We start from the raw sequence: 15310 nt of genomic DNA, 5'->3' as shown, positions 1-15310 counted from the left end.
AAAATTATTTTGTCTCAGCATCACACACTATTAGTCATCTCACATAGTTCATATTCATAAGAGCATTGTTATAGAATATTAAATTTGATGTATAGAAAAATAGAGAGAATGAAATATGTATTGATGATTGATATTATTGATTGATGTATTGTTGATATTCTGTATATTTACAAAGAGATTTACACTCTCTTTATAGAGAGGAGAAAGCCAACATTGGGTGCCAATTGAGGCACCGAAAGCATAAAGCAAACTAAACATAATGATACCACTAGCATCACTAACATATAATATTAACATATTTTAACAGCCCCCCGCAAACTCAAGGAGGATAGAAACTAACCAACTTGAGTTTGGAGAGAGTCACAAAACAGAAAAATAAACTGATAAATAAAACAGGATAGGAGACACGGTATGGTCGTGTCAGACCGATGTAGCAGACAGTTTATGGGGTCGTGTCGGACCGATGTAGCAGACAGTTTAGGGGGTCATGTCGGACCGTTGTAGCAGACAGTTTACGGGGTCATGTCGGACCGTTGTAGCAGACACTGTGTGGTCGTGTCAGACCGTTGTTGTAGAAGCTAACCGGAATAAATGTCGGGACAGTTTACGGGGTCATGTCGGACCGTTGTAGCAGCTGACCGGAATCAATGTCGGGACAGTTTATGGGGTCATGTCGGACCGTTGTAGCAGACACTGTGTGGTCGTGTCAGACCGTTGTTGAAGACAGTTTATGGGGTCATGTCGGACCGTTGTAGCAGGACAGTTTACGGGGTCATGTCGGACCGTTGTAGAAGATTGTGGTGGTGCACCAAGGGGGTGACTTAGGGAGTGCGCCATGGGTGACTTATACATGATACGGGATAACCCCCCCTCAAACTCAAATAGGTGTAAAGATAGAAACCTATTTGAGGTTGAAATAAAGGGATTGATAAAGCTGACCGGTGTAGAAGACACTGTATGAGTGTGTATATAGGCTGCCCAAAAAATATACATGGATGTAGATATCGAGCCCTCAAAAGTCGTGCCCTCAAAAGGTGTGCCCGCACCCTCAAAAGGCGTGCCATCAAAAGGCGTGCCCGAATGCATCAAAAGACGTGCCATGAAAAGGCGTGCCAGTTTGTCGGCGAGAAGAGGCGCGCGATGCGCGTGGCTGCCTCGGCTATTTAACCAAGACGGAGCTGAGGCCGAGGCAGAGGCTCAGACAAGAAACTGAGAGAAACCTCTGAAGAAGTCTGCGTTGTGCTGAGAGAGAGAGGCTGTAACACTGTTGTGCTGAGAGAGAGAGTCTGTAACACTCTGTTGCGAGAGAAAATGGCTTCGTCGTCCCGTGGTCTACTTACTCTCTTTCCCGACCTCAACGAGTCCACAAGAGAGATAGCAGGTGTGGTGTCCCGTGAACCTCAACCAAACACCACTGGGTTTGCTCCGTTGAACTTTCCGATGCAGTCGGTGGAGCAAAAAATGGCAGTGCAAACGGATGTGGAGGCGAATCAGTATACTTTGAAGGCATGTGTGGAGTCCATGACGGCGGTCACAAACTTGTCGCACCGGCTGCAGAGTAGGACAAATGAGGTGCAGCAATTAAACGCCCAACTGGCTCTGCTCCAACGCATGTATAAGGATGCGCGAGCAGAGATAAGCGTGCTAAGGGCAGAAAACAAAGAGCTGAAGCGGAAGGCCACCGTGATGTTCCGATTTGGAGGTCCGCCATATGCTGCAGTGGAAGAGTTTGGGGGAGTGATCATGCCCAGTGGAGTGGGAAACACGGAGGCAACACCGGCAAGGGCCGCCCAGGACGGAGGCAAGAAGAAGAGACCGGCGGCAGAGTAGAGAAGAAAAATCCCACCTGTGGATGTGGGTGGTTTGTGTGTTGGTTTTTTTTTTTTTTTTTTTTTTTTTTGTTTTTGTTTTGTTTTGTTTTTTTTTTTTTTTTTTTTTTTTTGTTATGTTTTGTGTAAAATGGTGATCGGGGTGGATCCCCAGCATGAATAAAAGGAGTTTAGTGTGCAGTTCGGCTTCTGCCTTTCTTTTTTTTTTTTTTTTTTTTTTTAAATAAATAAATAAAATAAAGAAAGAAATAAAATAAAATAAAATAAAAAGAAAGGGAAATTGGAGTCGTAGACAAAGGAGGAGAATATCCATGTAGTGGGAGAGAGAATGAGTGGGGTGAAATATTTAAGAAAAACAAGTGGTTGGGTGGAAAGTAGAAAAGGAGAGAGAGAGAGTGACAGTGTGAGGTGTGCAGATCATGTGTATCGGTTCCTGCTCTGTTTTTTTTTTTTTTTTTTTTTTTTTTTATTTTTAAATAAAGTGAGACCAGCTAAGCTTGATAAGAAGGAAAATAAAGGTTGGGCCGTGGAGCGGTGTGATTATGGTTTAGGGTGAAGAATATTTTAAAAGGAAAAAGTGGATATAATAATAAGAAAAGGGTAGTGGGTGCTGTGTGTTTCAAGGAGTTTCTGTCTGACGAAATCTTCAGAAATTGCGATTTGTGAAAGAAAATGGCAGGGAAGCTCATGAATGCGGTTCAGTTCGCAAAGCTCGGAAACACGCATGTGACGGCCACTTGCGGGGCCCGCAACATCGGTTTCGTGAAGAGCTTAGGTGCCGATGAGGTAATCGACTACAAAACACCTGAGGGGCAAGCTCTGAAGAGCCCATCGGGCAAGAAATATGATGCTGTCATCCACTGCGCCATGGGCTTTCCTTGGTCTACTTTCGAGCCTAGTCTGAGCACAAATGGGAAGGTAATTGATTTGACTCCCAGTCCGAGTGCGGTGATGACTTTTGCAATGAAGAAACTCACATTCTCTAAGAAGCAGCTTGTGCCACTGCTTTTAGTACCCAAGGCTCAGAACCTCGAGTATCTGGTGAAGTTGGTGAAGGAAGGGAAGCTTAAGACAGTGATAGACTCGAAGTATCATCTGAGTAAGGCTGAAGAGGCTTGGGCTAAGATTATGGATGGTCATGCAACAAAGAAAATCCGTGGAGTGAAAAAGACAAAGGGATGGTAGAGTGTCCCTGTGTGTGTCTGTCTCCACCTCTCTTTTAATCCCTCACCAGCGAGAGAGAGAGATGCATGCCGAGAGAGAGGAGGTGAGTTTGTTGCAGCGAGAGAGATCCAACAGAGAAAATTGCAGAGAGAGAGAGATGGTGTCCATATCCCTCCCCATGTGTGTGTCTTGTGAGAGAGAGAGCCCGTCATGGTATGGTCTCTAGAGAGAGCCGAGAGGTAAGAGAGAGGAAGATGAAGTTACAGTCTGGGTATGTGTAGAGGTCCGGCGGGCGACCAAGGCGAGGCTGCCGCCCGCCGGTGAAGCAGAATGAATAGGTTCTTAACCTTGCTCTGATACCATATTAAATTTGATGTATAGAAAAATAGAGAGAATGAAATATGTATTGATGATTGATATTATTGATTGATGTATTGTTGATATTCTGTATATTTACAAAGAGATTTACACTCTCTTTATAGAGAGGAGAAAGCCAACATTGGGTGCCAATTGAGGCACCGAAAGCATAAAGCAAACTAAACATAATGATACCACTAGCATCACTAACATATAATATTAACATATTTTAACATAGAAGACCAAAAGTTAAATTAAATTTTCATATCATTTACATATCATTGAAGAGAAAAAATAGATATAAAATAACATTTCTATTCATATTTCACTTACTCATACAAACAAACGGGACTTGCACGTTGAAACCGTTGTAATGTCTAAAGAAGTGGTGGTCCAAAACAAGCATGCATGTAACGAACTTCCCTAAAATCGTGCAATCACACCTAAAAACACTCCCCACAGAAATGTTAAAAACTTTTTCACCTTATCAATCCAATTTCTGCTCCACACAACAACAACAACAACAGCCTCAGCCTCTGATTCCACATCCCCGGCACCGGACGGCGATGAGTAGCGTCAACCCCACCACCTCCACCACCAAATCAAAGTCAAAAAAGTGTCAGCCACCCCCATGCCAGCTATTAGAGATCACCGTCATCTCCGCCCAAGACCTTTCACCCGTCGCCAAATCCATGAAAACATACGCCATCGTATGGCTTAGCCCCGACCACAAACAAACAACCCGAGTCGATAGCAACGGCAATGCGAACCCAACTTGGAACGACAAGTTCGTCTTCAAAGTCGACGACAATCTTCTCACCTCCGATACAACTGCTGTCATCGTAGAAATCTATACAGTCTCTTGGATCAGAGACAACCTCGTCGGAACGGTTCGCGTTCTCATCACCAACCTGCTCCCTCCCAATTATCGAACCGTAAACGATTCCGCCACCCGCTTCGTCGCTCTCCAGGTCCGCCGCCCTTCCGGTAGTCCTCAGGGAATTCTCAACATGGGCGTTTCGCTCGTTGACAGCACCATGCGAAGCATGCCTCTCTCCGTAATAGAAAACAAGGACGCGGCGGCGGAGCCGGACGAAGAGTTAAATACGAAGATTGAGCTCTGGAGATCGAGAAGTGAAAGGACCGATCTAACTTCAGAGGACAATTACTACCCACAAAAAGAAGTGGGTGGTTCGATATGCAATGGATCGATGGTGAACGGAGGGTCGGAGCTGTGCTCCGACGTGGGACCGTCGGCGTCGATAGTGGCGGCGGCGATAGCGAAAGGGTTGTATCCGCCGCCGCCGCCTCAGACGGCGACGGCGGGGAAAGGGTTTGTGTTGAAACCGGACATGGATGATGGAGGGAGCTCGATATTGGAGGACTTGACGATGGAAGAGGCGATGGCGAAAGGGTATAAATGGAAGGCGGAGAGGGAGAGAGAGAGGGCGGCGGCGAGGGGAGGGAAGTTACCGCCGGCGAGGAAACAGGATGAGAAGGCGGTGACGGTGGCGGACGGAAGACATTCACGGCGGCTCTCCGATGGAAGCTTGTTCTCATGCTTTGTGTATGGATTAGAGTTCACCATTGTATGTGGTGCTAATCAAAATCCTAAATCTAAAAACAATAGATCAAACAATAACAGTAGTTCTGGTGGTGAAAAACCCATTAAGCGTAGCCATTCTCATCTCAGCCTTTGAATTCTCAACCAACTCTTGCAGATTTCTGTACCCAAAATTCTGTCCAATGTCTTTTCTGCAACACAAGGGGTCCAATTCCAAATTCTGTCAGAGTGAAGAATAGAATTTATCTAAAACAAAGAATTAACTGAGGTCTCCTTTGAGAACAGGTTAATTTAGTAATTTTTTAACTATTTGGTTAAAAAGGTAGCTAAAAAAATTTTGTATGTTTGGGATATTTTTTGACTAATTACAAAAAGATGTGCAAAAAATAGGGAGAAAAGAGAATGTTTGACTTTTTGATATGAATTGTTGACTTTTTGGCTAATTTTAATTACTTTTTGACTTTTTGACTAAAAAGGTAAGTTCTCAAACGGGGCCTCAGTTAGAATTAACAAGAGAACGCCCGAATTTTAGGGATATTTTGGAAAGAGAGTTATAATTAATTTTTTGATAAAAAGTTGTTTATAAGTAACTTTTTGTGAGAGAAGAAGTGAGTTATAATTTAGAAAGTAAATTATAACTCACTTTCCAAAATACACCTTCGACACCGGACTCTGTGTTTATTTTACTGTATTGTCACTCCATTATTTTCTTCTTTTTAGGTCCATGTAATTTTAGGCCTTTTACTATGGGTTACACACAGCGCCAATGTGAAATTTCTGAAGACAACAGTTGCAATAAGAATGGATTCCAATCAAAGTTTGAAACTATTTTTAACTTCACTTTTCTTTCTTTTTCATTTTTAAACTTTGTTTTGGTGGGAAGATAAAAGAAATTATTGTATTTTCTCACGGACAAAAAGAAGAGGAAGAATTTGTTGTATTTTTTTCTCTATTATATTTGATTGGGTAAGAAAGTAAAAATGTGAGATAAAAATATGAATGAAATATGTTTTTCTTTATATTTTAATAGACAATCTTGATATTATAGAATTTTATATTCAATCAATTTTTTTTTTGAAAAAAAAATAATTACAATGAATGTTAGTGCTTCTAATTTAGAATGACAAAATATTCAAATTGTTGTGCATTATTTTCTCACCTTTTGCCTAAGATCATATTATTATGGTTTTGGAAAATGCTATTTTATTCAATTTTCTTCTCCCCAAACATAAAATTTTGGATTCCACATTTTATTAATATAAGGTCAAGTTTGGCTATCCTAAATAAGTACACAATTTTTATCTTTTTATTTTTTTTCCATCACATCATCTCTCGACTTTTCTGCACATCTTTTCATAAAAAGACAAAAAGTGCACTTATTTAAGTCATCCAAAATAATCCTAAATTTCACTACATTTTGTTTCTGATGATAAAAAACACTCAAGTAAAAGATAACACAACGGAGAAATGTTTTTGATTTATGTAAAAGGGATTGAATTATCTTAAATTGAGCATCTAATTGAATAAATTTGAGAGGTTGAGTTAGCCTCCATCAGTCTATATTGGTGATTCAAAGTAGATTATCTAAAAGAAAAAAAAATCAAAAATTAATAATCATATAATTATATCACATTTGTCTTAAAAATGATGGATGGTCTCCACTCTCAATATCACACTTGTCATCCATTTAAAAATAACAAAAAAAAAAATCAAATGTAATCTAATTGTGTAGCAATTAAAATTCAACCAACTTAAATTTTTATTAATAATTTTTTCATAAACCTTACAAAACTAAATAAATAATTTGAATCATTGAGATATGTCCAAGAGTGATGGTATTTGGGGTTTGCTTAGTTGTTAGTTTTTTCTTTTTTTTGGCTTTTTTTTTAAATTAACTTTTTTTTTAAAATTTTCAAAAAACTTTAAGATTATAGATTTTGTTTGACGAAACAATCCAGAAAATTATAAAAAATAAATAAATAAGTCAAAAAGTAATAGATTTTTTTAATACTTATTTTGATATTTTAATTTTTTTATATAATTTTTAATTTTTTTTTTTTTTACTTTTAAAATTTGTCTACACAAAAGACAGACAGAAAAATTAAAAAACTTTGACATAATTTTTATAAAAAAAAATACTGAAAATAAAATATTCAGAATTTTTTTTATGAGATACTTATTGCCCCAGCATTGGGGCCTGCTTTATACATGCAATTGCCATGTAAAATGCCATGGTGGTGTTGTGATTTATGTGTCGTGTGATGATTTCCCGCCAGTTTCAAACCCTCCTCCAACGGTCAAGAACCACAACCCATCTCTTCCAACTCCATTCTCTCATCATCAAAACCGCTCTTGACAGCGACCAATATTCCATATCTCAGTTCATATTGTCCTCTTGTTCCATTTCTATAGAGTTTGCAAGATTGATCTTCGACAGCTCACCCAATGACCCATCAATGTTTGCGTGGAACACAATTATAAGGGAATACTCGAAGAGCTCAGTACCAATTGAATCAGTGAAGTTGTTCTCTCAGCTTCAAAGGGTGGGTCTTAAACCTGACAAATTTACATACCCTTTTGTTCTCAAGGCTTGCGGTCGTTGTTCCATCGTTGGAGTAGGTGGGACATTGCATTCTTCAATTTTGAAAACGGGTTTTGATTCAGATCGGTATATAGGGAATACTCTTTTGAAGATGTATTCCGCTTGCAATGTGATCGGGCTTGCAAGACAGGTGTTTGATGAAATGAGTGATAGAGATGTCGTATCTTGGAGCTCCATGATTGCTAGCTATGTTGCTTGGTATGCTTCTCTCTTAGTTAGTAGTGTTTTTTCATTTAAGCCCCGATTGGGAATTGGCTATTTTAATTGATTTTTTGACTTTTTACGAAAAGACATGCAGAAAGTAGAGAGAGTGACATGACAACTGGCTTTCAATACCAACACACACAGGGTTTTTATAGTTTTTGTCTGGGAAATGGTTTGTGTGGTTGTCACTCTTGAGTCGCGCAATATAGGCATGAGTGTTGTTAGCAATCCTTTGGTGATATGGTCCCTTGATTGAGTAACCTAAACAAAGAAATGGGATGGCCTCTAACTTATAGACACATAATTATTGTGACAATAGATATTTCAATTAAAGAAATTTAAAGCTCAACTTTTTCTTTAGTTGCACAAGTCATATTGCATGGATCAGTAATCTGTTATCCCAAATAACTTTTAGATTATTTTTGCTAATAATTTGTGTGGTTGTCTTACATTTGAGCGGTGCATTAGAATCATAGGAATTGTTTGTGATTCTCTGGTGGATATGATCCACTTGATACTAACCTTCTTTTTGCATATATTCCTCAGTCCTATTCAACAATGAGTCTAGAAAGTTATGCTCATAAAATTTTTCCAATTAGGCTGTGCAGTCATGTGATAGTAACTGCTATTTATATGGTCAATACAAACTGTGAATATAGCACGGTTCAACAAAAACATAAGGTTACACCGATATGCTTGTCATGGAATGATGCTTAACATACCAATCTTTGTTTGAAGCAAAGGCAAGAAACCTAAGCCAGCACAAGTTCATTCCTTAGAGTTGAGCCACTCTTAAGGCTCTATTTTTATGCCTTGATTCCAGTGTCAGTAGCTCATGATGAATTATGAGTTACTCTGAGGTCGAATAATGCTTGAAATTGCCAAAACTTTGAGCGGATTAATTTTTTCATTCATTTGGTTCATACAAGTTTAGAGAAATCATTAAACTTTTACATTTATTTGCAATTTAATAGCTCATTAGATGTTAATTTTTTTTTTTCTGTTTCTACTCAAGTTCTAATCCACTTTCCATCTTCTAAAATGGAGTTACTTGGTTGTTAAATTGGTGTATTTACTGATAAACAATATGTTGGAGATTTCTTGAAGAAAATCTGCATTACCACCTTAAATGTCAGTTCTTAGGGTTGAAATTAAAAGTTACTGATTTGGTGAATTAACCAAAGCTAATCTCTTAGTGAAGTGAATACAGTCACTTCTTTTATATTGTAGTTTGACATGTTAGCATTTGCCTTACTGAACTTACTTTATCTCTGCAGTAACTGTGCATTGGATGCTTTAATAGTTTTCCAACACATGAAGTCGGTAAATGTGAATCCAAACTCTGTCACTCTGGTTAGCTTACTCTCTGCTTGTACTCGTCTGCTCAACATGAGCATAGGAGAGTCCATTCATGCACAAATTATTGTCAATAATATTGGACTGGAAGTTGCTCTGGGGACAGCACTTCTTGAGATGTATTCAAAATGTGGACACATAGAGAAAGCTTTCTGTGTTTTCAATTCCATGAATGAAAAGAATTTGCAGTCTTGGACGATCATGATATCTGGCCTCGCCAATCATGGCCGTGGGGAAGATGCCATTTCCTTGTTTACCCAAATGCGGCAAACTGGACTACAACCTGACAGCATGTCATTTTCTGGAATCCTGAGTGCTTGCAGCCATTTGGGCCTTGTCAAGGAGGGGAAATTTTTTTTCAATGAGATGGTAAGGAACTATGATATCAGGCCAACAATGGAACATTATGGATGCATGGTAGATATGCTAGGAAGAGCTGGGATGATTGAAGAAGCTTATCAAGTTATCAAGAACATGCCAATGGAGCCTAATTCCATTATACTCAGGAGTTTCATTGGTTCATGTAAAAACCATGGTCATGTTGTTTGTTTTGATGAAAATCTAAAGAAACTTTTGCTTCAAATCGAGCCCAATCATGGAGCAAACTATGTACTTGCTGCTTGTGTTTCTTCTGTGTCGGAAAATTGGAATGATGCAGCTGGCCTGAGAGCTGCCATGAAAGGCAGAGATTTGAAGAAATCTCCTGGGTGCAGTTGGGTGGAAGTGAACAGTGATGGTGCAGGTGAGGTTATTCATGATAAGTTACAGTTTTACCCATAGCACTTCCTCTCAAAATTACACTTCATAAAATGAGCTACAACACAACTCACATTCTCTCTGGAAGTGCAAAGCATGAAATTGAGCAAAGTTCAGTTTTTGGATTGCGCAATTTCAGATTTTCAAACACTCACAAGGTTCTGTTTCAAGCAGTAACATTGGACATAAAGGTCTTGAAATTCAGAACACCCCCATGTCAAGATCCAACAAGCCTAAGGCATCCAGTCAAGTGGAGTTCACCTTGGGGTATAGCTTCTATTCTCTTTCTCTTGCTCTCTTTTGGTTGCCAAAGTATGATTTTGATGAAAATGTAGGGTTTCTAATTGAAAAAGTTAGCCCACACTCCTGCTTAAAACTCAAGGATTAAGGAGAGAGAAACTGAAGCCTTATAACCAGTACAACTCCAGAAAACTCAGGTATTAAGGAGAGGGAAATTGAAGCCACCTTCTTGGACCACAACATACAATCGCTGGACAAATGGCATGCCAATCGCAGGCCGAACCAAGCTTTGATACCAAATTGAAAAACCCAGTTCACACTTCTCCTTAAAACTCAAGTATTAAGGATAAGGAAATTGGAACCTTATAATCAATACAGATGGGACAACTTCAGACGATATGAGACACATTCTAACAATTCTAAGAGTAATTAACACTTTTTTTTCCTACCCCTTTATCGCTTGAAACAATACATTTATGTGATTATATGCGTAATATCACCTCTAGTATGGTAGTATATATACATGTATTGGCACCAATAACTATAAAATGTATCTTTAAGAGAGATGCTCGTTCTGGTGGTCTCACTTTTGCTTTGCCCTGTGATTTAAAGTTCATGGCTCATTAGTTCATCATTCAATTATTACACATACTTCAATTTTCAAAAGAGCGTACCACTTCAAAATCCAGATCTATAGTTTATGTAACCATGCTTAAAAACAACAAACAGATATAACAATAAAGTAGGAACAAAGTCATATTATATACTCACCAACATAGAAAAAAACAACCCCATTCACATTTATGTAATATATATTCACCATAAACAACCTACAATACAGACTATGAGGCCTTGATTTTATTTTTTGTACTAACAACACCCCACCCCACAAACAAAACAAAAAACGAAAAACAAAAAACAAAAACAAAAACAACTCTCACACATGTACAAAAATTACATGTATAGCCAGCCCATAACATCACTTATTATCATCATCTACTCAGTAAAGGAAACCAACTTTCATGGAGTTTGGACTGGTAAGAGATCATGTAGAGAAGAAAGACTAGCAGAGCAGCAACACCCCATGCAGACCCTCCGGCTCTGTGAAGCGAGTCTTTCTCTGGCAACGAAATGGAGAACGGGACTGTGTGTCGGTCTTCGCTCGATAACCAGTGCACAACAAGCAGTAACACTATTGGTGTGAGTATGAAGATTAGCTTGAGCTGATACATCATGTCCTGAAACTTGGACTCATAGTTTATGTACCATGTGAAGCCTAAGATGAGGAACACTACAGCCAGTAAGAAGTACATGTGGATTGGTAGAGAGAAATATTGGAGATAATCATAGTATGAAGAGTTATAGTGTCTTGCCATGGTTTGAAAAAGCTGGAAGAAGAGGGGGTTTGATAGGTTTTCTTAATGAAGGTCTGTTTGTGTAGAGGGAAAGAGAGAGGGAAAGTATTGCAGATATTTTCTAGAATCAACTGGTGTATGTATTTTTGCGAAGAAAATTGTTAAGTGAAGATGATATATATAGGAATTAGGAAGTGTAGTGCTTTTTGTGGGGCAATATACCCAAGATCCTTCGTTATTTTTCCAAAGATAATTTGTTTATCTTAAGATAATATAATATAATTTAATTTTCTTTTCCTTGTAACAAAAGAAAAGGCATAAAATTACCTATTCAAAGTTTATGCCTCAAAATTAAGTACTATATAGTTTAAATTCAACTCTTATATGATAGAATTTACATTTAAAATGAATCTAAATTATACATTAGATAAATAAATCTAATTAATATGACTGATTAACAAGTATTCTATAAATTTTCAAGAACAAGTTTGGAGGATCAGAGATACATAAAGTGTATTTTGATGAATATTTTAAAAATCCAATAAAATTCTCTTTATTATAAATTTCTAACTCTAAAACCCTAATCACACATCTTCAAAACTTTATCTCACTACATTTTGTTTCAAAAAAAAAATAAAAGTGCATGCTTAGCATGAAGCATCATATGAGAAGTGCACAAATGTCAAAATTAAACATTTTTGGGGGGTGACTTATGACTTACAAAATTCCAAGTGTATCTCAAATAAAGGAGTTGGGTTGCTTTCCTGATTAGCGAGAAAAGAGCTTTACTTGCATCATAGGGATTCTGCCTTTTCTTAGATGATTACATCTGGATATTTCCAGGTTTAATGGCTGAGATTCGTTCAGGCAAAGTCGTTGACCAATGTGTAGTTGCCACGTACGACCGACCATAGACCAAACCATGTGAGGGATTGGAAGGAATCATCTCGAAAAAGCTTTGGATTGAGCAAAGTGGAATATTATTTGGAAAAAAAAAAGAACAAAAAAAAGTGAACCTGGAAATTTGTGGTCCATTATCACCTTTGCACTTTTTTTTTTTTTTTTTTTTTTTTTTAATATGTATATTTTTTATTTCTTTCCTTTTTGTCATTACGCTTTTTACTCATTTGTTTAGAGGCCAAATCATGTATTAATAGTTGGGAGTTCATTTATAACCCAACCATGGGCATTTATGCATGTTCTCATTTGTTTAATTTGAAACCACGGTTTCACATAATTTATTTTTAAAAGAAAATTATTTAATATTTTTAAAAAATTTTATTTTATTATAAATTTTAAAAACAATAGTAACATGTCTATTAAACAAACTACTCTCAATATATCAATTTTATTGAGTATTTTATTAATACAAAAGGTATATGTTATTTTTTTAAAAAAATTTAAAAATTAAATGTTATATATATTTTGAAAAAAATATATATACTTACTAGATTAATTTATTTTTCTTGTAAAATAATTTCTTCACAATGTTTATAAAAGAAATTATGTTTAATTATTAATGTACTCAAATTAACTCAATATTTTTATACACATACTTTTATTCCACCAATAAAATTTTAAATTCTACCTTTGGTGACAAGACCCCCCCACGGGGGCCAACTAACATATATAAAAAGTAGCAAAACATTAAGTTGAGTCTCAAGCTCCAATTAAAAAAAATTGTCATTTCTACAAATTAATATTACAACCTACCATTATGATCGGCCATTTGATATAGAAATGATGACGTATAACTTTGCTATATATTAAGCCATGTATCCTCGGCATAGAGGTGGTCACTTTAATTTTTCTACAAAATATTTCATATAACAAGATACATATAAACCAAGAATTTACCTATAAAAAAAATTGATGGACAAATTATGGATTTATAAATTTGGATTTATAGTATTTTTGTTCCTATAATATATAATAAAATTTTCAAAAATGTTAGAGATCTATAGTTTGGTATAATGATATAATAAGAGTTGGACCTTTTATCATTAGATGTGTAATAAATTAAAAATTGACACCTATTATACCACATCATTGCCGGTCAGAGTTTGGACGGCAATGTTTATTTTTAATTTCCTCTTTCAAACAGTGTTCACTATCAAAATGGTCTTGTTCGGGTGACTAAAAAATTATATATTGTGATTAGCTCCATTTCTAATGCCCATGAAGTTGAAGAAGAGCCTTAGGTGAAGACAATGTTAGTTAACAATTAAATAATAACTTACATGGCTTTTTTGTGTCTAAGATTTCATGTATTTCATTTGTTTGCTTCGTAGTGTTTTTGTTGTGATTTATATATGGGTTATAGATTTATAACAATTGAATATGCTTGTGTTTGTAAATATATTTATGTGAGAAATTATAAGCATATTTGGTTTATCTCTTGTTACCCAAAAAGCAACCTAAGAGGGGGGTGAATTAGGTTTCTACAAATTAAAATTAATAATACCTCAATAAAATTAACTATTAGTACAACAAATTATTAACAAGCACAATGATGAACTTAACAGTAAATGATCAAGCAAAATAATAATGAAGTATAACTAACATACAGGGTAAATCAAATGATTAACACATGAATATTAGATAGCTATAGCAGTAGTAGGAAAGTAAAGAGATTAGGGAAGAGGAGACAAATAGATTTATAGTGGTTCGCCTTCAACCACGCCTATATCCACTCCTCAAGTTTCACTTGAGATTTTTCACTATCTTCTAGCTTCACAAGGGTGCTAGAAACCTCTTTACAAATGGAGCAATCCTCCACGGATTTTACACAAACTTCACAAGTCCAAACCCTTGCAAATCTTAGGTGATTCACAATCACTCTCAAGATTTCAAGAACACAATGTTTGCAACACTTTTACAAGATGAAATAGTATTTTTGCTTTCAAAGAAAGCTTACAATAAATATCTCTCAAAGATAGATATATAAAATGAAACTTTAATTTTTCTGTAAATCTCACACAGGAAAGATGAATTTAATGCTATAAGGCTCAGTGTATAATTTCTGAGAATAGATGTGAGTGATTATATATCAAAGAATATTTTCAGGTTTTTTATAACTTGTTTACATTAGAGACTTTGGTATATATAATGAAAATTATAGCCGTTTATAGCAGTTGTACTTCCATTATTACTAATTTGAATATCTTCCACTCCATCGTTACAAATTTAAATATCTTCCACTTGAACCTTTTGAACCTTTTGGCCTTTTAAACCTTTATAACCGTTTATAGCCGTTGTACTTCTATCATTACTAATTTGAATATCTTCCACTTGAACCTTTTGAACCTTTTGGCCTGCTACTGTGCTAGGCTGTTTGAACCTTTGTTTTGGGTTGTTTGAACTCCTGATTTAATCAAATATTAAATACATTTTAACAATATTTAGGATAAAGGTTTAGGTGAGAAATAATTGGACAAAATAAATTTTGATTCTATTTTTCTCTTTCAAATAAATCATCAAAATAAATTTTGATTAAAATATAATTAAATAAATCATCAAAATAAATTTTGGATTCTATTTTTCTCTTTCAAATAAATTAAAACATAATTAAATAAATCATCAAAATAAATAAGTTTGGCAATCTCCCCCTTTTGATGATGGCACACAATGATATTTTGATTTGATTTGGGAGTAACAAGTAACAAGGGCTCCCCCTCAAGTCATGCTTCCTGAATTAATAACATGATATAAGATTAAGATATCGAACTATAAATACATAACATCATATTAGCTTGAAAATAATACCATAATACATAACATCATATAATTTTCTCCCCCTGTGACATTATCAAAAGGAAATAATAAGTCAGAATCTGTAGGAGGAGGAGAAGGAGGAGGAGGAAAATGATAGTGATAAATGGCA

The 15310-nt window shown here is 36.2% G+C and overlaps 2 protein-coding genes and 1 pseudogene across 3 annotated transcripts; all 3 read left to right on the top strand.

Annotated features, from left to right (window-relative positions):
* The first annotated feature begins 2501 nt into the window (after nt 1-2501).
* Nucleotides 2502-3014, top strand: LOC145803859 (chloroplast envelope quinone oxidoreductase homolog pseudogene; annotated as a pseudogene).
* An 800-nt stretch (nt 3015-3814) lies between these two features.
* Nucleotides 3815-5050, top strand: LOC114317005 (uncharacterized). The gene has a single exon (XM_028263699.2). It carries the CDS (start codon nt 3815-3817, stop codon nt 5048-5050), a length of 1236 nt encoding a protein of 411 aa, XP_028119500.2.
* A 1995-nt stretch (nt 5051-7045) lies between these two features.
* LOC114317012 (pentatricopeptide repeat-containing protein At5g66520) lies at nt 7046-12648 on the top strand. Of its 2 annotated transcripts, none has more exons than XM_028263703.2 (4): nt 7046-7714; nt 8998-9818; nt 10007-10099; nt 11077-11577. In XM_028263703.2, the coding sequence occupies exons 1-4, from the start codon at nt 7164-7166 to the stop codon at nt 11274-11276; spliced, it is 1665 nt and encodes a 554-aa protein (XP_028119504.2). In that variant the 5' UTR covers nt 7046-7163; the 3' UTR covers nt 11277-11577. The 2 variants fall into 2 exon arrangements, with proteins under 2 accessions (XP_028119504.2, XP_028119505.2); XM_028263704.2 differs by lacking the exon at nt 11077-11577 and adding an exon at nt 12271-12648 and having other exon boundaries at nt 7070-7714.
* The last annotated feature ends 2662 nt before the right edge of the window (nt 12649-15310 follow it).

Source organism: Camellia sinensis, chromosome 12 (assembly GCF_055761805.1).
Source record: "Camellia sinensis isolate YWXY chromosome 12, ASM5576180v1, whole genome shotgun sequence".
Taxonomy (NCBI): domain Eukaryota; kingdom Viridiplantae; phylum Streptophyta; class Magnoliopsida; order Ericales; family Theaceae; genus Camellia; species Camellia sinensis.
The sequence above is the reverse complement of the archived record's forward strand: the minus strand, read 5'-3'. Positions and strand labels throughout refer to the sequence as shown.

What these genes read in the sequence shown, in the direction of transcription:
- LOC114317005 (XM_028263699.2), top strand. Translation starts at nt 3,815, where the DNA reads ATGTTAAAAACTTTTTCACCTTATCAATCCAATTTCTGCTCCACACAA.
- LOC114317012 (XM_028263703.2), top strand. Translation starts at nt 7,164, where the DNA reads ATGTGTCGTGTGATGATTTCCCGCCAGTTTCAAACCCTCCTCCAACGG. An exon ending in ATTGCTAGCTATGTTGCTTG is followed by an intron (nt 7,715 to 8,997) that starts GTATGCTTCTCT and finishes TTATCTCTGCAG; the next exon opens with TAACTGTGCATTGGATGCTT. An exon ending in AGTGAACAGTGATGGTGCAG is followed by an intron (nt 9,819 to 10,006) that starts GTGAGGTTATTC and finishes TGTTTCAAGCAG; the next exon opens with TAACATTGGACATAAAGGTC.